Here is a 26,226-nt window from a genome sequence, read left to right as displayed (position 1 = left end):
TTCAAAACGTTTTAAGTACATTAATAATTAAATGGCGTACTTGTCGTTTTATGCCAAGTAACCCACAAGTTGGTTCATGAAATCCACCTTTTGAACACTGTATTCTCGTCTTTTTTTACTTAAAATTATTAATATTGGTGTAGTGGAATACTTATTAACATTAGTTCATTAATTTTTGATTGTGCAAACAAATGAAATTTGTTCAAATATTTTTTTCATTGAATATTATTATTATTTCTCCAGTGGAATATGTATCAACATTGTTTGATTAATTTGATTTAAAAAAAATTTTTGCATTCTCATCATTTATGACTGAGAAAGTATTAGAATTGTCGGAAATTTGACATCACAGATTTTCAACGGAACTCCACGTTTCGAGATCCCTTGAATCCGAAAATCAAGAGTTTACGATGGCGTCTGTCTGTTTGTCTGTCCGTCCGCCCGGCTGTCCGGCCGTCCATCCGTGCGTCCGTAACCACGAAGACCCTCGAAAAAATGAACGGATCAAATTCATCTTTGGTTCACTTTTTTTAAGTCCTAAAAGCAAGTACGAGTAAAATTTAATTAAAGCATTCCAAACGCAAATAATAAATATCCGAGCGCGAGATTCAACCGTCGCGCGCTCTATTTTTAACAATAATTTTTTAAATAAAAAGATTAATAAAAAGATTTAAAAAGATTTTTTAAATAAAAATTATCATTTAAATATTACTTATAAATTAATTATTATTAATTTAATTATTAATCAGTTATTAATTATTGCTGATAAAGATTCTATTAGACCCACAGTAATAATTTTTATTTTAAAAAATTCGAAACGAAATTATTTAAAGAAATTCCATTTGTATAAATAATTGAAAATTAGTAAACTAATGTTAATAAATATTCCACTAGGCCAATAGTAATGATTTTTAGGGAAAAAACTTAATTTCAAAAAAATTTGTTTAACTAATTTAATATTTTTAAACAAATAAAAATTAATGAAACAATGTTATTAAATATTTTACTAAACAAATAATAATCATTTTTAGGGGGAAAAACAAATCTTCGAAAAAAACTATTTAAACAAATGGAGTTTGTTTAAATAATTAAAAATTAATTCACCAATGATTATAAATATTCCACTAGACCAACATTACTAATTTTGTGTTAAAAAACCAGAATACAGTACACAAAAGGTCGATTTCATGAAGAATTGACATTTTGTGTTTTAAGGGTAGTTTTCGGGTACTCAGGGGGTATGTTAGGGGTGTCAAACCCATGTTTCTGATACATGAATTTCTTCGCTGGATATTTTAATTTTTAAAGACAACACCTAGATGTAGAATGTCATTGCGCATCTTTCTTTCCTCAGGAAAAAAGTTGTACCTTTTTTATTATTCCAATTAAAGTAAAAAAACTGGTTTTCCTGGAAAAATCAATTTTAATTCGTTTTTCATTTCAACTCGTGCTCAGTCAGTCAGTTTTTGAAATTGTTAAATAGAATTTTCAGAGAATGTAGTTCGAAATGTCTTTCGACAGGTAGAGTAAAAGGAATTAAAAAATGTATTAAAAAAAAATTGTTAATTTTTGTCTGATGCGTGGCGCTTATCGGACTTCTCTAACTTCCAGCGTTTCGTTTATCGAGCGAATTTTGAGCAACGAAAAACTTTCAGCGAGAAAGTTCTTAAAAACAGTAGAAAGAAGTTTTCTGGAAAATTTTAGCCCAATCGAATTGATATTCCAGAAAGTATTAACGTCTGAAGCCGATAGCGGCTAGGCGACTCGCGCGCGGGCTGTAGCGAGAATCTCAGATCCGATTCATAATACATTTCGCCGGCGCCAAAAGTAAAAAATAATCAAGAAATCAGGTAGTATGAATGTATTATGCTCAAAAACTTGCATTCTGGATTTTATTTGAAACAGATATATATTCTTGACCCTGAAAGAAATAAAGGACATTAGGCTTATAAAATAATGAGAACTCGTTCGCTCACTTATTGTCACTGATTTTCAATGAAATTTTACTGATTCAAATTCAGAGTAAAATATCTCACATTTATGAATTGATATTTGCAGTGAAAAAATGATCGATATTAATTTTATGATACATTTCTTTACTGCATTTTTTTAAAATATAAAATTCATACCTTGTTTCATTTAGTTTTTCGCAAATTTTCCTCCTACTGTTCATGTCTACTTCTTCTTCTACCTCTAGGATTCGCTTGCTGACATATCACAACACTTTTGTTAAAAAAATAAAAATCCCGTGACATTTCTATTTCAGAAGACAAAAAATATTAACGCTCTATTACAACAGTAATGAAAAACAAGTGCACTTTCTCGATATTTCACTGTTTTCAATTCTACGAATTGGAAGCATTAAAAAATTCACAGAATTTAAGAATATGGTCAATCTCAATTATTAGATGTTTATGTTTTGTTTTACTTTTGTGCAGTTTGTCATAAAAATAGAACCATTCTATTTTACATAATATTAAATTACTAAATTATTTTACATTATGCACTATTATTTACTTATGCATAATAATTTTATATTACCTAAATACTCAGTACCTTAAAATCTCGATTTTCAAAGTCACGTCTGCGTTCAGGATTTTTTCACTGTTTTTTTCTTACTCAGCGCCTCAAAAATATGGGTATGCCAACCATAACGCTAAGATATAAAAAATGACCTTGAGATGGGGATTTTCAAGGTCAAGGGTGCCTTCAGGATTTCTTTCACTATTTTTTTCGTACTCAGCGCAGCAAAAAATATGGGTATAACAAACTAAAACGCTGAAATATCATAAAAAGTATTTTTTTTATATTGGCCTTTACGTTGCGGACGGGGGTGGTCGATATATCGACCACCTGTCAGGTCGCGGACTTGAAATGAGTTTTCTGTTGAAATTTTGCATACATTTTTGGTCAAATCAAAACTCGATTTGAACGGAAATTTTCCCGTCCTCTAAAGGTTAAGAGGTTAATAATTTCTGGAATATCAATTCGATTGGGCTAAAATCTTCTAGAAAACTTCTTTGTACTGTAGTTAAAAATTTTCTCACTAAAAGTTTATCGTTGCTCAAAATTCGCTCGATAAACGAAACGCTGGAAGTTAGAGAAGTCCGATAAGCGTCACGCAGCAGAAAAAAATTAACAACAATTTTTTAAAATAAATTTTTAAGATCCTTTTTCTCTATCAGTCGAAGGACATTTCGAACTACATTCTCTGAAATTTTTATTGAAAAATACTGAAAACTAACTGACTGAGCAGGAGTTGAAGTTAAAAACGAATTAGAATTGATTTTTCCCAAAAAGAAAGTTTTTTTTGGCTTCAATTAGAAAAATAAAAAAGGTAAAACTTTTTTCTTGGGGGAAAAAAGATGCACAATGAAATTCTACATCTATTTATAGTCTTTAAAATTTAAATTACGAAAATGCTATTGAAAACTTCCAGGGGCCTCCCCACTCCCTGCAACATAAGTTTATGTGCCCTTCTTCGATTCGGCAGCTCAATTGTATAAATTCAAATTAAAATTTCGAAAAACGGACAATTTAAAAATTTTCATAATGAAATAAATTCAGGTTAGAATTTTGAAAATTAAACGTTAAAAATGTAAGGGCATTGAAATTTCATTACATCTTATTAAAAGCGGCACAGCTCCTGTTATACCTACCTGGGCGCGACGTCAATTCTCGGAAGGGCTATAGAAGGGAAGGCTATTGAAGAGTTTCACTATCATTAAAATTTCGAAACTTTTAAAGTTAAATAATTTTCAATGAAAAGCGATTCAAATTTAACAATTTAAAAGTAAAAACTAAATAGAATGTCTAAAAGTTGAAGCTTCTGAAATTCGAAAATTATGCATGTAATTTGAAAGGAAAACATTAAAAATGAAAAAATGTTAGAACGCAAAATAAAAAATTAAATAAATCGAACTTCATTTAAAATTGAACAAAAATTAGTTTTCATCATTGTGATTTTAAAACTTTGTTATACTCAAACAGCTTAAAATGTCAATTATTTTAAGTAAATTTAAATATTTTAAAAATTGACACAATTGTTAACTTTTAACTTCAAATCTTTTAATTTTTAACATTTCATTTCGAATTATTATTCATCCTTGAAATATTTCGATCAAATATTATACAATTTTAAATAATAGATTAAAAAATCTGTAACTAAAATTTGGACAATTTTAAGATATTACCATGAAAATTAAAAATGAAAGAAACGAACGTGAAACAAGATTCCTGAATCCAATTGTTGAAATTGCACAATTTTAAGCTATTCAATTCGAAATTGTTTTCTTAAAATTTGTTTAAAACATACAATTTTTTGGAAGATTTTCAAATAAAAACGTATTTAATTTTTAATAACTAATTCTAAAATCTATTCAAATTTTAAAGGTTGATTTTCAAAAATTACCTTCTTCATTTTTCATTTTTTAAATCGATTCTCGAGGCATTTGATTCAAACGTGTTTAATTAAAAGGGATCCATATGTACAGAAGAATGCAATTATTCATACAAACATTTCGGCACAAATAGTCTTTCTTATAGGTTCCGCTATTCATAACCACAAAATCCGGCTTTTTGTACCGAAATTTCGGTACACCTAGCTTCGGCCTAATCAAAAATCCTTTAAACTGAACATTATATAACTGCCAAGTCTTTCAATTTAACATCCTACGATTTTAAAGAATTTAAAAAACCGCACAATTTTGTACGTTTAAAATTAAAAGCAAACAAATTGGAATATTTAAATCTAAAATTAATTAATTTTAAACTGACATTTTTAATAACTGATTTTGGAATTCTTATCTGTTAGGGAGGATTTAGATTTAAAATTGTTGATATATTCAGGCTACTAACTAAAATTAATTGTAAAACATTAGGATTCAAATACTCAATACAAATCTAAAATATTTCAGGGTGAACTCTAAAAAAAATGTCTGGCCTTTTTTCATAATCAATCATTGAATGCTTATTTTTACGAATAAATAATAAAATGTGGATTTTTTAACCTGAAGGTATTTGAATAAAAAAACCTAAGATTGTCTCTCAGTAAAAAATAACTCTTAATTTTTTAAAACTATTTTTTACCCTCTCCCTCGGTAAATATATGTCCTGAATACATTTTTTTCTGAAGCAATCGTCCAATTGATGAAATGAGAAATTTTAAAGATTTTACAAATTAGTATGCAGTATGTATTGTATCATGTAGCATCAAGTAACATTCCAAGTGATCGGATACATTTTTTTTACTAAAAATACGATTTCTTTAAAAAAAATCACAGCTATTTTTATCATTCAAAATCGAAGAATTTTAAATATTGCGAACCTTCAAAGTTTAAGTGCTTATCTTCTTTTAAAACGTTGGAAATTATGTGATTTCTAATTGGAACTTTCACAATGAATAAAATAAAACTTGAAGAGTTAATAACTAAACAATTATGAAGTTCGTTTAAAATTGAAGAATTCTTAGATCACGAACTTGTAAGTAAGTCGTTAAAAATTAATAATGATCAAATAGTGCATCACACTTTAAAACTTCAATGAAATTACTGATAAGCATTTCCACAGAAAGGGAAACAACCTAATATTGTTTCAAGTGTAGGAAGAAAATAATTAGAACAAGATTATTACTAATAATTTACCATATTTCTGGAATTCAATTGCGAATAATAATCAGGCATCGGATTAGAGCCACTGTGAAGGTAGCTGATGAGCGCAGCTCGGATTTCACATGCGTGGCTATCTGCTGGATCGACGGTTTACCGCATGCGAGAGTCGAGCTGAGCTCGTCAGTTAGCTTCACAGAGGCTCTAATCAGTCTAATGCGCTCCATAAATTAATAATCTTTAAATCAAAATTAGTAATTCTTAAATTAAGAATTAATAGAGAAGAGCATTCTAACACATATTTACTGAGCTTAATCGAATTTTCTTTGAAGTTACCTTATAAGATTGAAGATGATTAACGACGCATGTGAAAACTACTTCACGACCTTGAGTGACCGTGTGATTTTCAAGCGGCATCAAAAATTCTGGCTGAGGGTCAAATCTTGGTACCTCTGAACCTCGAGAACCTGATCAAACAAATATTATTAATAATAATATTTAAATTATCTTACGTTGTCCGTATTGAAGCTCCTATGTTTCCGTTCATTTTTTGCGAGCTTTTTTATTTTTAAAATTGAACTTTACAAAAAAAGCATGTAAAATTGCATCATTTTTTTTTACACGCATTAAATATTGAAATATTCAAATGCAAATATTCAAAATGGAACTATTCGCAAAAAAGTTCAAAATTAAATCCTTTTAAAGCATAAATCTTGAAACTGTAATCATTTGCAATTCAATATTTTCACGATATTTAAGAATTTTCTATTGTGACATTTTAGAACTATATGACTATGAATTATAAATCTTTCAAATGAAAAAATATTTAATTTTGAAAATTCATAATTAAAAACTTGTAAAATATATGTTTTACATTCGAAATTTCTTCAATTCAGAAGATTTAGAATAAAAAACTTAATTTTTTATTTTTAAAACGTTTTAAATTTTCGAATTTTTTTTTATAATTCTTTAAAACTAAAGAGTTTCCAATTGTAGCTTTTCAAAATGATAGAAATGTGAATTTTAAATCTTTAAAATTAAAGCGTTTTTATTTTGGAAAAATTATTCGAATTTTAAGTATCACAATATTTCTGTATTTGGGATGCTTTATATTTGAACTGTCTTCAATTTGGAAGGCTCATAATTGAAAATTCGACTTTTAGTCAAAAAAATAATCAAAATCTAAGAATGTTTATTTAACATTGCATTTTAAGAATATAAAATTCAAGAATTTCGAATTTTGGAAATTTACAATTACAAATGATCATAAGATTTTTGAGTTTTTCAATTAAAAATTCTGTAATTTAAATGATTTCCATTCGACTTTTCATTAATTTGTAAGCTTTAAAATGTTTAAATTTGACTTTTAATCTTCAAAATCATCGAAATTGAAAATTTTTTATTCATACACCTTTAAAATTTTGAAAATCTGCAATTAAAACTTGCGCAAGTTTTACGTTTTCAAATTCAAAATGCGGTCATTTTAAAGATTTTAATGCTATAATTATGATGATTTACATTCGAAATTTCTTCAATTTGGAAAATTAAAAATCTGCTTTTTGATTTACAAAACGTTTTAAATGTATAAATTCCTATTTATGCACCATTCAAACTTAATAGTTTATAATGTTTGAAAATCCACAAAATTAGGTTCTTAGTTTTGCAGCAAAAGTAATGAAAAAAGCCTATTGTTGAGATTTTGGGTAATAATATAAGTTTGGATTGGCAAAATTGTGTAATGATGTGAAAAAATGACAAGATAGAGAAGAGAAACACCAGCATCTCAAAAAATAGATATAAAAAATAACAATATTATGTTATAGATAATTAAAATATTATTCAACTTTTTAAATCGTGACATGCGAATATTTTCTTGTTGATGAATCGACAGGATTATTTTTCAACCTTAAGCCAACATTTCTCGAGTTTAAAAAGAAGTATTAATTACATTTGCCTTTCAATATTTCATACTGAATGTAAATATTTTCAGACATTTTCATCGGCCATAAACCGGATATGAATTTCTGACTATTTATCCCAGTATGGAAGTTTTTTACCCAGAGGGTCGAACACTGAGGAAAAAGGGAGAACGAGACCAAAGAGAACATTTATTAAACATCGTCGAAACGTCCTCTTTGGTGCATATCGCTCTTCGCTTTTTTCACCTCTGTCCATAATGTATTTTTTCTTTACGATTTGATAAATCGGGATAGCCGTTATGTCTCTTATTTGATAGGAGGAAGGAGCTAATATCTAATCTCGAACAAAGATATGGTTTGATTTATTTTCCAGAGGTTTAATTACTTTGTACTCCAATACAAATATTTGTGAAGTTTAACACTTATTTCCATTAGGAAAAAAATACGTTTTTGTAAATTTTATTCAGAATCGTCAATATTAGGTGAATTGAGTCGAAACTTAACATTTATATTCAAAATTAGCTATGGAGTAAAAATCAGTAATTACTTTTTAAATATCACCCAGATAAATCTAATTTATAGTGTTCCACAAAAAACCCCATAAAAGTTGAAAATTGGGGTTTGCAAGCTTCTGATCATTGAAATTTAACCAAAATAACTGTTCAAACAAATGATTATTGTTTAATACTATCTTCTCCCATATCAATGTTAGATATTTGCGGTTTTCTCTGAAATTTTAATCTTATTTTCCACTTTTCACTTAGAATGAGGGAATAATGATTACAATTCAAAGAAATAATTGTTTAAACAAATTTTTTTTATTACTATCTTCTCCTATAGTATAGATATTTGCGGTTTCTTTCTCAAATTTTTAACTTTGCGTCCATTTTTTACTTCTTCAGCTAATAATTATTGCAAGTTAATAAAAATAATTGTGAAAAAAATTTATTATTGTTTATGACTATTTTCTCTTACTAAAACGTTAAAAATAAATGGAAAAAATCGGGAAAACCACAACTTTCTAACTCTATTCTCAGAGAAAATTGCTGAGATTAATAATAAATTGCTTCAATAAATTATGTAAACATCTCATTATCAGTAGAAAGTCGGATTTAATATATTATAATTTTTATTTATAGAACTGAAAAAAGACATAAGGCATGTTAAACTTCATGGGACTTGCGGAACCTCTAAATATAATTTTTTTTAAAGAAAAAACGCATTTATTTTTATGTGGATTTGAACAATTTTGGAGGCTATTTGCATAAAAAATCCAAATATAATAATTTGGATCACCCACAGCATTTTTCCGCTTTGTAAGTAAACTGACAAATAAGCCCGTCCTGTGACCATGGAAGATTTAAATAAATTTAGTACTGTTTTTATAATTTATTTTAATATGAAAATTATGCTTGAAAATAAGCCCAACATAAAAATGATCACTATTATTGTGATAAAGTTATTCATTATTCAATCAAAGAGGGCATTTTTCATCTTTTGTGAAAGATTTGTTAAATTTACAAAGTAATTTTTTAATTTGAATGGTGAAAATGGTTTTTAAAATGAATTCTATAAAATAATATTTTTATTCAAACAAAAAAATGAAAGTTACCTGTAGGTAGATAGAGTAAAACAGGAACCAGAAAGCAGAAAAAGATATCCTGCAAGGCCATTCCATAGAGCAAGGCATACGCCATGCGAGCTGCAAATTAATAAAAAAATTTTATTGCTTTTATTTATTCAAAAAGCATTTTTATTTGAAAGTAGTTGAAAGTATTTTTAAAAGTATGTTTCTCTTATTTTTTGAATGGCAATTTCTATGAACTCTGGTCTCTCATGAATTCTACAAAATTATTACAAAATTATTTTCAGAGGGCAGGGATATTCGAAAAAAAATTTGTGAAAATTTAACTTTCATTTCAGGTGATAAAATAATTTATTTAGAAGATTTGAGAAGCAAGAATGTTCTGAATATGAATTTCAAGAACTTTAGAAATGAAGAGTAAACAATTTTGTAATTATTCTGATAATTTGGAGTTGGAAATTTAGAAGCCTAAAATTAAAATTTTCAACTATTTCAAATTTCAAATTTTTAAATTCATAGAATTCCAAAACTGTGACTTAAATTTTTTATTTAATTATTTACTCTTTGCATATATATCCTTGTAAGTTCTTACATGTTTACATCCCTCTTATCCACAAGATATCGACAAATATTAATCATTCGCCTATATCCAGGGATGGCAGAAGGTCAATTTAAGCTGCAGGCGGAAGCTAATTTAGCTTGCTTGGCACCTTCGTTTGGCGCCCTACGATCGTAGGCGGAACAGGCGGTCGCCTGCTTCGCCTATATCCCACTTTTCTCAATTAAGCTGAATTCTTCACACTCAATAATCCTTCAAGCAATACCTGACTTATTCAATCCAGTACATTTTTCAATCTCAAGAATCGCCCACCGTCTGCTGATGGACTTCTATTTGAAGCGTTCCTATTTATCTGCAAATTTTGTCTGTGGAGTCAAAAACTGCGGAAAACTAAAACTCTCGAGCGCGGCTGCTTACCGATAGACGAGTTGCACGATAAGAAGCCGTTTAAAAAATTCCTAGTGCTTTTCTGGATATTTTTAAACTTATCCTGTAAGAATTAAAAATAAAATTATGTATAAAAGAAACATACACAATAATTTTATGAATTAGACATGAATCTCATATTTATCATGTGTAATCCTTTGTTTTCGACCATACCATTACTTTTTTTCTTTTTACAACCAGGGAAAAATTATTAAAATTTTATTAGATATTGCGGACATAATACGTAAAATTAAAACATTTGGAATGTTTGTCCAATGTTTTCTTACAGATTAAAAAGAAACATTTTAATTTTGGGTTAAATAGCGCAGAACTTTGTCATCTTTCACGTTCTTCTGCGGGAAAAAATTTCCTTTATCACGAACGGTCACCCATCCGAGCGATAACTGCGCCCGTCGCTGCTTTTACCTTTCGAGATCTCGACATCCATTTTAATAATTTTAATAAGGAAGTATTTATAGATACTAATTTTCAATTAATATATAATAAGGTGAAATTGAATTGAAATTGAAAAAATTATTTTTTAGAAACAAGAGCTTTTGCAATTCTGTTGAGAAATTGCTTGCTGATATTTTCTCGTTGCGGCCACCAACATTTTTACAAGTGACCAAAATGATTTTGCATGCACAGCTGTTTTCCTTCACAAACTTGTGGCTGTGAAAAGAACTTCAGGGCAAGCCACCCTTTGAAAGATATAACAAATTATACATATGCATAGGAATGTATAGCCATGTATGAATGTGTGGATAAGAATAACTTGAGCTTGCTGAAACAGGGATTTCCCTACTGCGAAGCTAGTCCGAGAGGATTGGGGGTGGTTTACGGGGATGATTGAAGGGGGTGGGTTAACCGTGAATCTCTTGAATATTAACTCGACAGTTGGTCGCCACATAAACGCCAACTGTTGAAATATCCTTGCTCTTACGCCCATTTTCACGACCTTTTAACTCTAGGGTGCCGGTTTGCACTCAATAACATCAAAGCTCAAGTACATCACTTTCCTTGCGTGAAGATTTTTATTTGAATTCAGACTCCTCTCAGTAGTTGTTACCAAACTTGTTATTTGATAAAGTGATAAGATATGTTTTTCAACCATTCAAGAGAAAAATAGTATTAAAAAATGCATGCATGTTACATAAATTGCGAAGCGACAAGTCTTTCATCTCCCGTTTAAATAAGGCCCGTAGCGCTCCGATTTTACAACCGGAAAGTCCGGGCTCGGTCCTGGTAGCCGGAATTTTTCACCAATTTCTTTTTCTGAAGGTTTTTTTTCTTTGTTACCATTGACTATTAAATTTATTTAAATTAAGTCAAAATATTACTTTTTTCATTTAACACAAATGTTATATTGTTATTATTTTCAAGTAGGATAAAAATGAAATATTTAGAAGTAGTATTATAAGAATAAAAGAAATATTTAAATACACTCCAGGTTTCATAGACGCTACTCCGGTTTTGTAATTCCTAAAACTGCTGGCCCACGCAGTTTTTCAGGGGGCTGGGTGAGAGACGGTCGCGACTTTCGTCACAAAAGGGGCGCAGTACACGAGTACTCAGCCGAGAACATTGCGCAATATAATGCATTCCAATTGGAAACAGTTCAGACGACCCTGACTGTTTACATTTCAAGGGTACAGATTTAGTAACAAGGCCAGTGCAAGTCAACCCCCGAAAGTGATATCATATGGAACTTGGAGTGTAATATAAAGAATCAGTAACATAAAATTATATGAAAGTAGCAAATATATAAGTTGGGCTCCTCGAAAATACCCACTCTGATTTTTGGGCTTCAACCCTTTACGTATAAAATCAACCCTTCTCTACCACGCATGTATGACTTTGTCAAAAAATAATATCTTCGAGAATTTTCTAGTGTCAATGTAGTCTCTGATTTTCGGGCTCCTCCAAAATATCCACTCCGATTTTTGGGCTTCAACCCTTAACGTATAAAATCAACCCTTCACTACCACGTATATATGACTTTGTCAAAAAATAATATTTTTAAAAATTTTCTAGTGTTACAGTAGTCTCTGATTTTTGGGCTCCTCGAAAATATCCACTTCGATTTTTGGGCTTCAACCCTTAACTTATAAAATCAACCCTTCTCTACCATTTATATATGACTGTGTCAAAAATTAATATTTTTGAGAATTTTCCAGTGTCAGTAGAGTTTATGATTATTGGGCTTCTTAAAAATACCTACTCTGATTTTTGGTCCCCAACACTTGACGTTAAAAAACAGTCCCTTTTTAACAATAAAACATAATTTTGTGCAAATCAATCTTTTTCGGAATATTACAGTGTTACTATAGTCTCTGATATTTTTCGAATTTTACGGTTCAAATGGAGTCTCTGATTTTTGGGGTGTTCAAAAATGCCAACATCAAGGTTTAAGTTTTTATTATTAGGTTGACGTTTTTTTACACAGGGGTGGTTTTTCTAATATAATGTTAAGTGCATTTGAGACTCTAAAATGAGCCGAAAATCTAGTGCATTTTGGATTTTGCAAATTTTATTTTTGGCAAGGGGGTGGTTTTTTGAAAATGGGGGTAGTTTTTTTATTTTTTTTCATGCATTTTAGAGCCCAAAATAAGCCCAAAATTCTGGTGTTCTTTGTTTTTTTCCGAATTTGATTTTTTACCTAGGGGGTGGTTTTATATTTTGTAGGAGTAGTTTTTGGAATCTTGTTACTGGTGCGTTTCAGAGCCCAAAAAAAGCTCAAAACTCTGACGTGTTTGATTCTTTCTTCTTTCAATTTTTATATAGTGGAGGTGCTGGCTTGATTAAAGTCAGCACCTCCACTCAAAATTTGAATTTTCACAAAATGACGTTTTATATTATTTTTATAATAGTCATGTTTTGAAATTAGAGTATTCAGTGATCTGTTTTAAGAAAAAATTGCACAAGGAATCAGAATGTTTGAAGGTTGTCGCGGCTTCGATTTATCCATTAAATATTTGCTTTGAAAGTGGTAAAAGTTTAATAAAATAATTTTTTCATATATGAAAAGGAAATGTCTACACGTAGAGTAAAAATGCGACTATTATTATCGAAATTTCGGTACAGGCAGCCCTTTTTCAGGTTTTGAAACTTTTTAGTAACTTTGCTCAGCAGCGTTGCTCAGTGACTTTGCATATCAAATTTGCACATAAAATTTGTAAGGAAACTTTGTAAAGAAACTTTGCACAGCACATTTCCACAGAAACATTGCATAACAACTTTACACCACAACTTTGCGCAGAAACGTTGCAAAATAATTTTGCACAACGAATTTGCTAAGTAAAATTGCTCAGCAACTTTGCTTAGCAAATTTTCTTAGCAATTTTGTGTAGCAACTCTGAAAAATGTTCCTTTTAGTTCCATGTTACAGTACTGCCTATTTCCAGATATTGAAACAACATTCCACTTGCATTCTTTTTTTTCGTTTACTTTTAATATTTTTTTTTATCTGAAATAGACGCAAAATAGTTGAAAATTTTTCACTGAATATTCTCTGGTCTCCAATTTACAACAATTGTCGAAATAAGTGGATTCCGCGATAAGATTAATAGAAAAGGGGAGAAAATGCGTCGGAAGTGAGTGACTCGGGGAACTTTTCGAATCCTTACAGCCAGAGGGTCTTTCATGAAGTCAGGCTTAAGTTGAAGAGGATTTTGGGGACTTCGAATAGAACGGGAACTCCAAGTGTTTAAGTAAGTACATAAGTAGGTGTGAGAGGGTTAAAGTGATGGCGGAGGGAGTGAAGGGTGAGGGGGGGAAGGAAGGGTGAGAGAAAGTTGAGAAAAGGGAACAGTAAGTAGGAGGGCGAGAATGTGAATCTGGATCCTTAACATCGAGCGGGTCAGTTCAAGTCCAGATTCTTTGGATTTCTTCTCTACAATGCGGGGGAGAATAAAAGAGAAGAGAGTCACTTTTCTGGTATCACCTATCCGTTCATTTCATTAAGTCTGTCAATAGCACGCAGACTTTTTCACTTGCAACCTAAATCAGAGCGGATTGGTGAAGAAATTCCACAAGAGTTAAGTTGAAAAATGAAAATGAGATTACATTGCTCCCAACTGGAAATTCCTCAAAATAGTAGGAAACTTATTAAAGAACATTTTTGGAGAATAAACCATTATTTCTATAAGGGGAAATATTCTGGGGTTTCATATTCAAATATTGAACTTCATCACGACTTTAGTTAGAAAATTTTTTAATTTTCAACTTGATGGGATTTGCAGTCTAAGGGTTTGTCCATGTATCAAATAACGCTTGGGCGGGAGGGGGGGGGGTCAAGAGAAGCTGTTATAGTCTTTTTACGTTGAAGAGGGAGGGGAGTTGAGAAAATTTACGTGACTTCTCATAAAATGTAATAATTAAAAAAAGAACAGTAAAATAGTATAACATGGTGGGGCGGAGTGAAAACAAATTATTTTTAATAATCTGTTTTTGACATGCCCTATCAGGATAACCCGTTGTATAACTTTTGGTCACCAAAAAGGGGTTGAAAACTTTTAAAGTTTAAAAAATAAAAACTATTTTTTACAAAATTAGTTTTGTTCGAACGGAAAAGACGCTACTATTTTTTTGAACGGAAAAATAGATTTTGACTTATTAGTTCTTTGACCAAATCTCGAGAAAATGTAGTATTTTTGTTGCTATTTGAAAGAATTGCAACTTGATCAAAAATCAGTTTTTTCTAAAATATGATTTTTTATTAGTATTTTTTATTAAAAACTGTTGCCTAAAAATTTAGCACGATTTTTGCATTAATAATAATTTATATTATATATATTTTTAATTATTGCAAGAATTTGTAGGTTGGGTCATTATCTATAGTTACGTTAGCGTTAAACCATGGAGGGGGGGGGGGGGGGGGGCGGTAAATTCATGTTCGTATAATTAGATTAGCATTTTGATTTTTTTCCTTCATACTAAAGAAAAATTTCCGAAAAACAAATTCGTTTTTAGAATTTTAATAATTACTTCGAGCCCTAAAATTATTCAGCATTATCCTTAAATTTTAATCATCTGCATCAGCTTTCAGTGATCTGTACAGAGAAAAAGGCTAGGGTTTTTGAATTTTTTTTTGAGGTCATTATCTTCTTACAAACTCATTTTAAACTTTAGCTGTGTTCGCTCCACCAAGGAATAATAAGGAGATCCAACTGCCAGTGGGAAACCTTTCGAGACTGGCAATAGAAACATTACCGTAAGTGGTAGGCACATTGCAGGAAATAGATCGATTACATTTTTAATTATACAGGTTTTTTTTAGGATAAAAAATGTTTGGAAGTGTTAGATAAAACAGTATTCTTCATTCCAACGTATTATTTGAAAAATAATAATGTACTACAATTTCAGGATTTCATGAGCAAACAATTTCATTATAGTCTTCATACTTACCACTTCTATAATGCACCCTTTTAACTTTACAATTCTTAACGCTGAAGTCTTTCACCTAACCAGAGCAATAGTCACTTTCATAATTTAAATAATTATAACTTAAAATTGAAAAAATTTTGCCATCTGTATAAAAAAAGACGAACATAGCCTTTCTAACTTACGTCAATTTGACAAACTTTCTCACTCGCACACTTTTCAATGAAAAGGAAGAGGACAAATGCGCACCTGCGCACGAAAATTTAAGACCTTCCTGCAATGTGCCTACCACTTACGGTAATGTTTCTATTTCCAAGTGGCGAAACGAAGTTAGATCTCCTTATTATTCCTTTATGGTTCGCTCTGATGATCAATGTCAAAAATGAAAAAAAAACAATTGCATTGTTGTCAATATTCGTATTGCTCAATATAGATCAATTATGGTTCCCTTTGTTGATAATTTTTTAACGCTGTTTACTTGTTTAAAATGAAATTTTTGTCAAATGTTCACGTTTTGAGACCCTCTAAAACCGAAAAACAGGTTTTTACGAATGTGTCTGTCCGTATGTCTGCCTGTTTGCCTGTTTGTCCGTATGTATGTATGTATGTCTGTCTGTGAACACAATAACTCTAGAAAAAATTAATCTATTAGATTGCCCTTTGGCACACTCGTTTAGTGTCCTAAACTAAAGGTCAAGTTCGTTAGCCAGCCATTTTGGATTAAAATTTAAAAAGTGGGCACATTTTGAATATTTTTGAGACGACTTTTTTAGAAATTCCAAAATTCTCTGTACGGTTATTTATAGTATTCAAAAAGTTGAATAATTTATCATGATGACTTTTTTTGGAAAATTAAAAATTACCAGAGTTAGAGCATTTTTAAAATCCAAAAAAACAAATTAAAATGAACATTTTAAGTCAAACAACGCATGATACAAAAAAAAAGTCAATAGAAAAAAGCGCTACTTTTTAAAAGCCCTACAAGATTACGATAACAATTTTTTTAATTTGATCGAAAAGTTAAAAATTCCAAATTTGATCGTACCAAAAATGTTTGAAACAACATTTTTTTCAAGATTTAAAAATTGTATGTACGGTTGTTCATAGTACTCAGAAACTCAAAAAATTAATCCCCACGACTTTTTTCTATAAAAAGAAAATTATCAGAGTAAGAGCATTTTAAAAATATAAAAAAAACAAACTGAAATGAACATTTTAAGCCAAACAACGCATGATATAAAAAAAAAGCCAAGATAAGAGAAACTTTGCTTTTTGAAAGCCCTAAAAGATTATAATAACAACATTTTCAATTTGATTAAAAAGTTGAAAATTCCAAATTTGATCGTACCAAAAATAATGAAATATTCAAAAATTCCATTTTTTGGTCAAACTATGCAAGATACGAAAAAAATAAAAAAGCTCAAATTGCGCGCCTGGGAAGAACTACAAATTTATAATGAATCACTTTTCGATATAAGCTACGAAAAAAATGAGACAAAAATTGTTCATCCAAAAAAGAGCTATAATTTTTTATAGGACACGTAGTTTTTGCTTTAGTCGTAAAAAATATCATTCAAAATAAAAATATTAAATTTGTTTGAAAAAGCGACACAAGGTACAAACTTAAATTACCAGACAAAAGTTGTTCGCCTAAAAAGGTCTATAAATTTATTATTAATTGTTTTTCCATTGGACGAGTAGATCTTCTTTTAATTGTAAAACATAAGATAAAAAATGTTAAAATGAACTTTTTGGAAAAAGCGCAGAAAAGACGAAAGAGGACATAGGCTCCTATACAGGACCCTGTATAGGTTCCTGTATTAGATCCTATGCAGTTGGGCAGTAGTTTTTATTCAATCGTAAAAAACAACATTGAAAATAAAAAAATTATAAAAACAAGGAAATAAGAATTAGTATGATTCAAGTTTTATGCATATTATGAATTGTAATGATATACATTGATTGAAATGATGCATGTTTCAGAGTAGCTTAGAATACAATTTAAAGCAAAATAAGAAAAAAATTCAAAAATAATTATGATAAATACAATTTGCTTTTTATTTTGCAATTTTCTAATAAGTAATCCCAGACAGAGTTACATAAAAATGTATTATAATTGATACAAAAGTGTTATGTATAATGTAGAAAAGTTTACATGTTGGATAAAATTGAGTGCGAAGCACGAGATACTTGATGAGAATGTGTTCGTTAAAGCCAAAAGAGTTTTAACAAAAGAGAGTCCAAAATTACATAATTACAAAATTACAGTTTTCAGTCCGTTCACCTTTGATTTTAAAAGGTCTGTGCCTGAATGTGGAAGAAATGCAAAGACCAAGTGCGGAGTGCGATTGCCATCAGTCGCATGCCGTAGGTGCGTTTAAACTCTCTTTTAACGAAAGAGAATTCACAATTACAAAATTACAGTGGTGGATGTTTTGAGTTTTAATTTTTAAATTTTTGCGCAATAATGTGCGAAAATATAAAGACCGAGCACGTAGCGCGAGGAAAATATATAATCAAGCGCGAGAATTAACAGTTGCGCGCCATAGGCGCGCTCATACATGCGAGCAGAAATTAGAAGAAAAGAAATACAAATAATAAGTTAATTCGTAAATTTATGTTGTAGTAAGATCTTCTTAAGAGTCATAAACTCACAAAATATAATATTTGAATCTAGGAAAGTATTAATTGAAAAGATTCTTTAATTCGAAGAAATAGTTTGTTTATTTCAATATAAAATTTCCTTCATTTAAAACTTATTTTTTAATAAATTAAAAAATTATGTTAAAGAAGCGATTTTGAAAGACGTAATTTTTTATTGTCTTGTTTCGACTCATTCAATGTTGAAGATTTATAATTGAAAATTCTTGAATTTTAAATGTGTATAAATAAAAATTCTTAAATATGAATAATTTTTAAGATAAAAAAATCAAGAGTTTTCCATTCCAAATCTTCCAAATTACGAGAATTTCAAATATAAATTATTAGGATTACAGAGTTTTTAATTCTAGAATATGAAAATTAAAAACTCTGAATCTTAAAGACTTACAACTTAAAAATATACAATTTTGAAGAATTAGATTTAAAGACATTTGAATTTTGAAAATATATAATTGAAACTTTTTCAGTTTATAAGATTTAAATTTTAAAAGTATGTAATTTTAAACGTTTTTTTCTTAAACTTTTTTTTGGCAAATATTTAAAATGGAACATTCTTCAATTTTTAAGATTTGTAATTGAATATTCTTAAATTTTAAAGAGGTATAAATCGAAATGATTTAATTTGTATGATTTTGAAGATCAAAAGGCAAGAGTTTTCAATGATAAATTTTACAAATTGAAATAATTTAAAATCTAAATCATCAAAATACCAGAATTTTTAATTGTTGAACTTAAAACTTGAATAACTTTATTAGCAAAATTTAAAAATTATAAACTCTTAAATTGTAAATATGATTTACAATCTTTTCGTTTATATATACTATGAATTTAAAAAAAATCTTATCCTTACTATACCTACATACAATCATTTACAACTATTTACACAAAATCTTATACTTAGTTCCTTATCTCTATTTTATGTGATAGCGCAATTTAGGACTTATTAGGAAACGAGTGAGCGAGCGATCAAAAGCGAGAGTGCAAGCGAGAGTGCAAGTGAGAGTGCAAGCGAGAGTGCAAGCGAGAGAGCGAGCATGAGAAGGCAAACGCATCTTAGCCTACTTAACTATTACATTACCATTATTTACAATCTTTATGCTTCTAATCTAAGAGACTTCCGTTTCCTTGTTATTTTACTTTTTTATACCTCCAATTTGCCTTTTTTCACATGCATTCTTTAATTCTCTCTCATTCGCTACTCTAGTACCCTCCAACTCCTTCACTCATTCTTCTCCTAATCCATCCTCCCATAGAATCTTAACCACATTCTCTTGCCAGCTTCCTTTATCTCCATTCCTCTCCTACATCCTTCCCATACATGCTCCCATGGTTCCTCCTCCCATTCACATATTCTACATTTTTTGTTCTCTCCTTTTTCCGAATACATCCCCTCATTTACCTCGTTTCCCAATCTAAATGTTGATATTCTGGCCCACCTTCTCTCTCCTCATCCCTTTTCAAAATACTTTGATATTCTCTTCTACCACCATCAAACACTTTCTCGCAACTCCCCTTCCCTTCCCTTTGCGATTATTCTCTCCCCATATATACTGGCGTCCTCCAGTCTACTTTCCTTTCTTTCCAGCCCCATATCTCTGCTCCATAACCTAATACCGGCCATACCAGCGTATCAAATAAACGCATTTTCCTTCTCCAATTCTTTTAAACCTTTTTTTTCTATTCCCCATATCGGTTTCATTACCCCTGCTGCTTTTTTTATCCTTTCTCTTATATGAGCTCTATGATCTCCATTCGTTTGTAAGATATATCCCATATATTTAAAATCTTTTACTTGTTCTAACTTTATTCCCTTCCATCTCCCCGCCTATTCTTTCTTTCCTCCCCCGCCCCTTCTAAACATCATCATCTTTGTCTTTTCTACATTTAAATTCAGCTTTCTCATATTTTAGTATTTTTTCTAATCCTGTAATTAAGTCCGACATCCCTTCTTCATCCTCTGCATATCAACACTATCTCGTCTCCGTATGCCAGTGTATATATCTTTTCCTTCCCTATTCTAACTTCTCCCCAAACTTTTTTCCTCATTTCTTCTTCCGAGTCTGATATTAATATACTTAATAATATTGGGCTCAGTGGACATCCTTGCCTCACTCCTCTCATCAATCAGAACCTATCTTCTACTTGCTCCCCTACATTTACCCTGCTTTTTGTCTCTCTAAAAATTTCCGATACTCTCTTTATTAATCGCTCTTTTATCCCCCTTTTCACCATAACTTTTTACATTTCGCCTCGGTCTAATGAGTCAAATACCGCCTTAAAGTCCACAAACATTGCTATCATTGTCCCTTTTACCCTTTGAATCCTCTTATTTACTAGATAGTTCAGAACATATATATCGTCCATTAGACTCATTCTTTTTCTAAACCATGTTTTATTCGGTGGCTCTATCTTTTTTTCACAACTTTTATCTTCCACCTCTCCGACATAACAGTGATATATACTTTATACAGTGTTGGCATCTGGTCACCTCTCTCCTATCCATACTCGATTACACATTATCCATAAATATTGATCTAGTTCCTTTCCTCCATATTTCCATGCTTCATTTGAAATCTCATCTTTACCAGGTGCCTCTCCATCCTTCATTATTCCTAAAACCTGGACTATTTATTCCCTTGTTATGCCCTCTTCATCATCTCTTTCTACTATATTTTCCTCCCTTCCTAACTTTTTGCTTTACTCCTCCAAGCAAATCCAAAAAATATTTTTTCCATTCTACCATTTCAATATCTTAGTTTACTCTTTCTCTTCTTTTTATTTCGCTATCTATTATCTTCCATACCTCTTTTTCGGTCTTAGCCTTCTCCGCCTTTAATATTCTTAGGTACTAATTTGTGTTCTAAGAATACTTAAAAATGTTCAGACAAATTTGAATTATTTAAACCATTAAAAAAGTAATATAAATATGACTGTAAAATTAATTAAACAAGTTATTTCTTTGTTATAATTTATTAAATATCTCATAACGTCTAGAAAATACGTTCTGGTCGCGACTTCCCTGAAAAAACAAATGTTTAAACAAATTAGAATTGTTTAGGAAATTGAAAATTAGTAAGCAGGTAAATGAGTGTACTTAAACGACCAATTAATCATTATTTGGAAAAAAACTCGTTCAAAAAGCATGAATAGGTCGCATTATTGAGCAAAATTCGTCACTTATAGGGTTTTCTTCGGGGACCCATAAGACTGGCTTAAATTCGTTCAACCTCAAAATTCATGATTGATTCTTATTCTCTGATGAGTTTTCAATAATATACTAAAATACGGAATTATTGGCAAGATATACTTGCATTTAAATATTATCTCAACAAAAGCTGACTTTTTCCCATGTTGAATCAATTGGAAACTTGATGGCCTTTGCGTAATTTCTAAATCAGTGTTGGGTGGCAACTTGTTAAAAGTAACTTAGTTACTAAAAAGTTACGTTATTCGTAACTTTTAGGGTGACTTAGTTAATTTTTTTAAAAGTAACTTGTAGCGTAACTTAGTTACGATTTTTGCTGTAACTTGTAACTTAATTTTAGTTACTTTACAGTTGCTTTGTGTTTTTGTGTATCTTTTTTGTATGGGCAATTGAATTTTTTTTCTAATAAAGAAGGAAGAGATTAAACACTCAGATTTAAAAGTCGCGCGGTTTTAGAACGTTCGGGTTTCCGTATTCTTGGGCCAATCAAAAATCTGTACGACAATGACTCAACCACTCAACCAAGTTATGTATTACTGTTCACTTGACGAAATATCTGGCTAGTTGTTTATTTACTTAACCAATCCCTGCTTTTTTAAAATATTATCTTGATGAATGATTAATATTTTTATTGTAATAATATAATAATAAATAATTTTATTAATCTTGTATTAATTATTTTTATTTTTAAATTAAAAATTAAGGAAGAAAAAAATTAACTTTTTAGGTGACTTGAAGTTATTTTATCTGGTAACTGTAACTAGTTATAGTTACAAGTAACGCAATTGCTTTTTTCGTTAAGTAACGTAACTTTAACTAGTTACTCAAAAAAAGTAACTTACTCAGCACTGCTCTAAATATTATAATAAATAAATATTATATTAATTAATAAAGTTTGATATTTAATTTTTAATTTAAACAAATTAATTACATAAGGTTCAAATCTATATACACAGGCATACATCAAATGTACGCTAAACAAAAAATGCCATAATTGTTGAAAAAATGATTTAAAAAAAAAACCGAATCGAAATATATTCGAGGGGAATTCAATGGTTTTGTTTATTTCTCAATCAGAAAATTATTTCGTTTATAACAATTGCAGGGCTTTAAAAAGTAATGTAACTGTTTAAAAAATTGTTTAAAAAATTGTTAAAAAAATTGTTTAAAAAAAAACTCATGCAGATTTTACGGAGACGAATCTAGGGGTGTTTTTATTTGTTTGATACGACTATTGGTTTTTGTTTAAATTAATTACATAAGGTTCTAGTCCATATCTTTGGCAAACTTCAAGGTCGTAAAAAATCAACAATTTTTTTAGCTTGTAAAATGTATTATATTTAAAAAACATCAATGTATTCATATCTAATGCTTTTGTTATAAAAATATCAATTTCAGAAGAAAGACAGAAATATAATCCAAAATTGTTCAAAGAATCTAAATCTTGTCCAAATCATTAATGATTCTTGTTTCAAAATACCAATTTTCCATTTAAAATGCCAACAGAACCTAAACATGTTTGAAAATAATGTTTTCTAAAATATTATGATTTTCTACTAAATATTGAAATTTTAGTAAAAATAAATAAAAAACATAATTAAAAATTGTTCAAGATCTTAAATTTTATTATGTGAAACAAAGAATATTGGAAAGAAATGCAATGACTTCTGTTCATCCGACCTTGCGGTCTGCTAGGAGTAAGAGTTAATTCGATCTTTTCACTTTTGGAAGCACTGTTTTATTTCCTCTATAGGTCTTGCATTAGTTTTTCTTCCAGAGGACACTTCAATTCGGTAAAGAGCCAGAAATCACAAGGAGCCAGGTCAGGATTGTATGGGGGCTATCCAAGTTGTGTAAGGCCGTGCTTCACCAGAAATTCCTGAATAAGCTGCGATGAATGGAAATGTATAATGATTTCTGTTTTAAAATGATAATTTTTAGCGTAAAATGTCTAATATATTCAATAAATTATTAAATAATGTGAAAGTTTTAATTTAACTCCAAAAGAATATATTTAAAAAACACAAATTTTTGTTAATCAGGTTTTGAAAGACAATCATTGTGAGATTTTCGAGACATATAATTTCACAACTTTTTTAGATAGGAGAATATCAAAAGTGTAAAATTTTCAAACAAATAACGAAGAATATAGGAAAATGTAATACTCTCCGTTATTCCTAACAAAACAGCAAAAAAGGTGCTTTATGTGGGAAAAATTCAAATGAAAATACCTGATGACACAATTAAAAATTCATGTTTTCTAACAGCGTATCAATTTCTTTACAATAATTTATGAAAGCAATACCCGCATTTGCTTTTCCTTTGAAAGGTTCTCTTTATCACACTAACTCCATTATCATACTTTTCCCTATCGAACCTATGCTGGTCTAACCACAAGTATTAATTACATTTTGTCACATGATTTTGCCGATCGTTATAATGTTAGAACAACCCTATACGTCAGCTTCAAGACAATTAACAGCATCTATTGTATTACTTGCAGATTATCCGGGAAGTCGGGGATCGACCCAAAGGCCATATCCCCGACTTGCATCTTGCGAAGCTACAGATTCCTGGAGAACCCGAAGATTCTTAGAGTCCTAGGATTGGACGTAGTTGTTGAATCCGGATAGTTTGCAAACTTATTCGACGAAAACAACCAGTTTATAGACGGTATGTTGGCGAGAGCGACGCTTTCCCTTCGAAATTTTCGTTATTGAGATAATTAATATTGAACTTCAAGGAAATTCAATTTTTCCTCAGATAAGAAAAGTTTCATATAATAACTATTCTTATAAGAGGCCGCCCATAATCTATGTTCATCATTAATTTTGGGCGTTATTACCCACCCCCCCCGTGAAATATAGTTAATGATCATAGTTTTATGTTACTATGATCTCAAAACAGGGGAAAAAGGGTGATTTAAAATAAATAGGGGAATATATTCTTTGAGTGGAATTAACGTGTATACCGTATTGAAATCAATATGAAACGCTTGAAATTCCTGAGATTTCGAGACGAAATGTATTACACTTTCAAAAAAATATTCAATTAAAAAAAATAGTTGAATTTTTAACCAAACAGTGGAATTTTCAACAAAAAAGTTCATCGTCAACAAACAAAAACTGAAATTTTTACCAAGAAAGATGGTTTTATTAGAAGAGTTAAATTTTGTCAAGAAAATGATTAAAATCTCAACAAAATAGTTAAACTTTCAACCCAACTGATCAATTTTTAACTTACAAAGAGGAATTTTCGTCCAAGAGGATTAATTTGCTACAAGAATACGAATTTTCAGCAAAACAGTTGAACTTTCAAATAAAAAAGAAGACTAAAAAAATAGTTGAATTTTTAACAAAATAAACAAATTTATAACAAAATAGTGGAATTTGTAACTATATAGTTGAATTTGCAAACTTCAAGAATGCATTTTCAAACAAATGGTTTATTTTTCAATAAAAAAAATATTGAAATTTGACCAAAAACATTTAAGTTTTTAAGCCAGGAATTTCCAAGCCAACAAAACAAACTTTTCAGAATTCAGTTAAAGTTTCAACCCAAAAAGTGGAATTTTTAACAAAAAAGTTCAATTTTAACCGTAAAATATGACTTTTTTACCATAAAAGATAAGTTTTCAATGCAAAAGGATGAATTTTCGACCAAAGAAGGTGATTTTAAGAAAATAGTTGAATTTCCAACAAAATAATTTAGCAACAAAAAAAAATTTTGCAAACAAAAATAAATTAATTCAATTTTGAATATAAAAACTACTTTTTAACCAAAAATAACAGTTTTTAACCAGATGAATATAACAAAAATACAAAACATTTTTACGAAGTAGTTCAATTTTAAACCAGGTAGCTGATTTTTCATCCAAAAAATATAAGTTTGCAACGAAACATGTAACAGTTGAATTCAACCAAAAAAAGAAAAATTGTCAATAAAATATTTGGTTCCCCAATGAAAAGAGATTAATTTCAACCAAATAGTTGCAATATAAATGAACGTGATGAGTTTTCAACCAAGAAGAATAATTTTCTACCAAAAAAGACGAATTAAAAAAATATGATTTTTAAATTAGAAAAGATCAATTTTATATTAAAATATTAATTTTCAGCCAATAAAGAAATATAGTTGCATTTTCTATTAAAAAAATAATTAAATAAGAAAAAGTAATTTTTTGATAAAACAGTTAAGTTTTCAATAAAACCGATAAGTGCCGAACTAAAATGAACTATAAACAAAAACTACAACTACAAAAAAATGAATTTGTTACAAAAGACTTCCAACATTCATTCAAATAGTTGTTTTTTAATCCGAAAGATGATTTTGAACCAAGAAAATTAATTTGTTATAAAAAACATACACTAATTATAAAAAAATACATGAATTTTCAAAAAAATATATTAAAATTTCCAACCAAAAAGATGAATCTTCAACCAAGAGAATGATTTTTCATCAAATTCGTTTAACTTTAATCAAGTATTTGAATTTTTGACCAGAATAGATAACTTTTTAATAAATTAGATTAAATTTCATAAAAATCATTAAATTTTAAACCATATAGTAGAGTTTTTAACTGAGAAATGTGAATTCCGAACCACAAATCTTTCCGAACCACTAATAAGAATTAATTATTTTTCAACCAAGAAGTATTAATTATATTTGACCAAAAATAGTTGGATTTTGTTATTGGGCTTTATTAATTTAGTGCACATTCAAGCAAAAGAACAGGAGAAAGGAGATGTTTCCTGAAAGCAAGGGGAAAAGGGGAATAGGGGAAAGAGCGTGAAGTTTGAAATATGAAATTAAGTGTCAAACTTAAGAGGCTTTCAACTTTTCCTATAGTTTTCACACCAATGTGTGGAATTCAGTTGACTCCC

At 29.6% G+C, this 26,226-nt stretch overlaps 1 protein-coding gene across 1 annotated transcript in view; it reads right to left on the bottom strand.

Moving 5' to 3' along the window:
* Positions 1 to 26,226, bottom strand: part of LOC117176498 (lachesin-like) — a 92,683-nt gene that overhangs the window by 64,259 nt on the left and 2,198 nt on the right. Inside the window, exons 3-4 of the mRNA XM_033366753.1 lie at positions 9,138 to 9,227; positions 5,943 to 6,073 (exon numbers count right to left, since the gene is read on the bottom strand). Of these exons, the coding sequence (XP_033222644.1) occupies positions 5,943 to 6,073; positions 9,138 to 9,227 (221 nt within the window). The remainder of the gene's footprint in view (positions 1 to 5,942; positions 6,074 to 9,137; positions 9,228 to 26,226) is intronic.

Source organism: Belonocnema kinseyi, chromosome 7 (genome assembly GCF_010883055.1).
Source record: "Belonocnema kinseyi isolate 2016_QV_RU_SX_M_011 chromosome 7, B_treatae_v1, whole genome shotgun sequence".
Classification (NCBI taxonomy): Eukaryota; Metazoa; Arthropoda; class Insecta; order Hymenoptera; family Cynipidae; genus Belonocnema; species Belonocnema kinseyi.
This window is presented reverse-complemented; position numbering and strand designations above follow the sequence as displayed.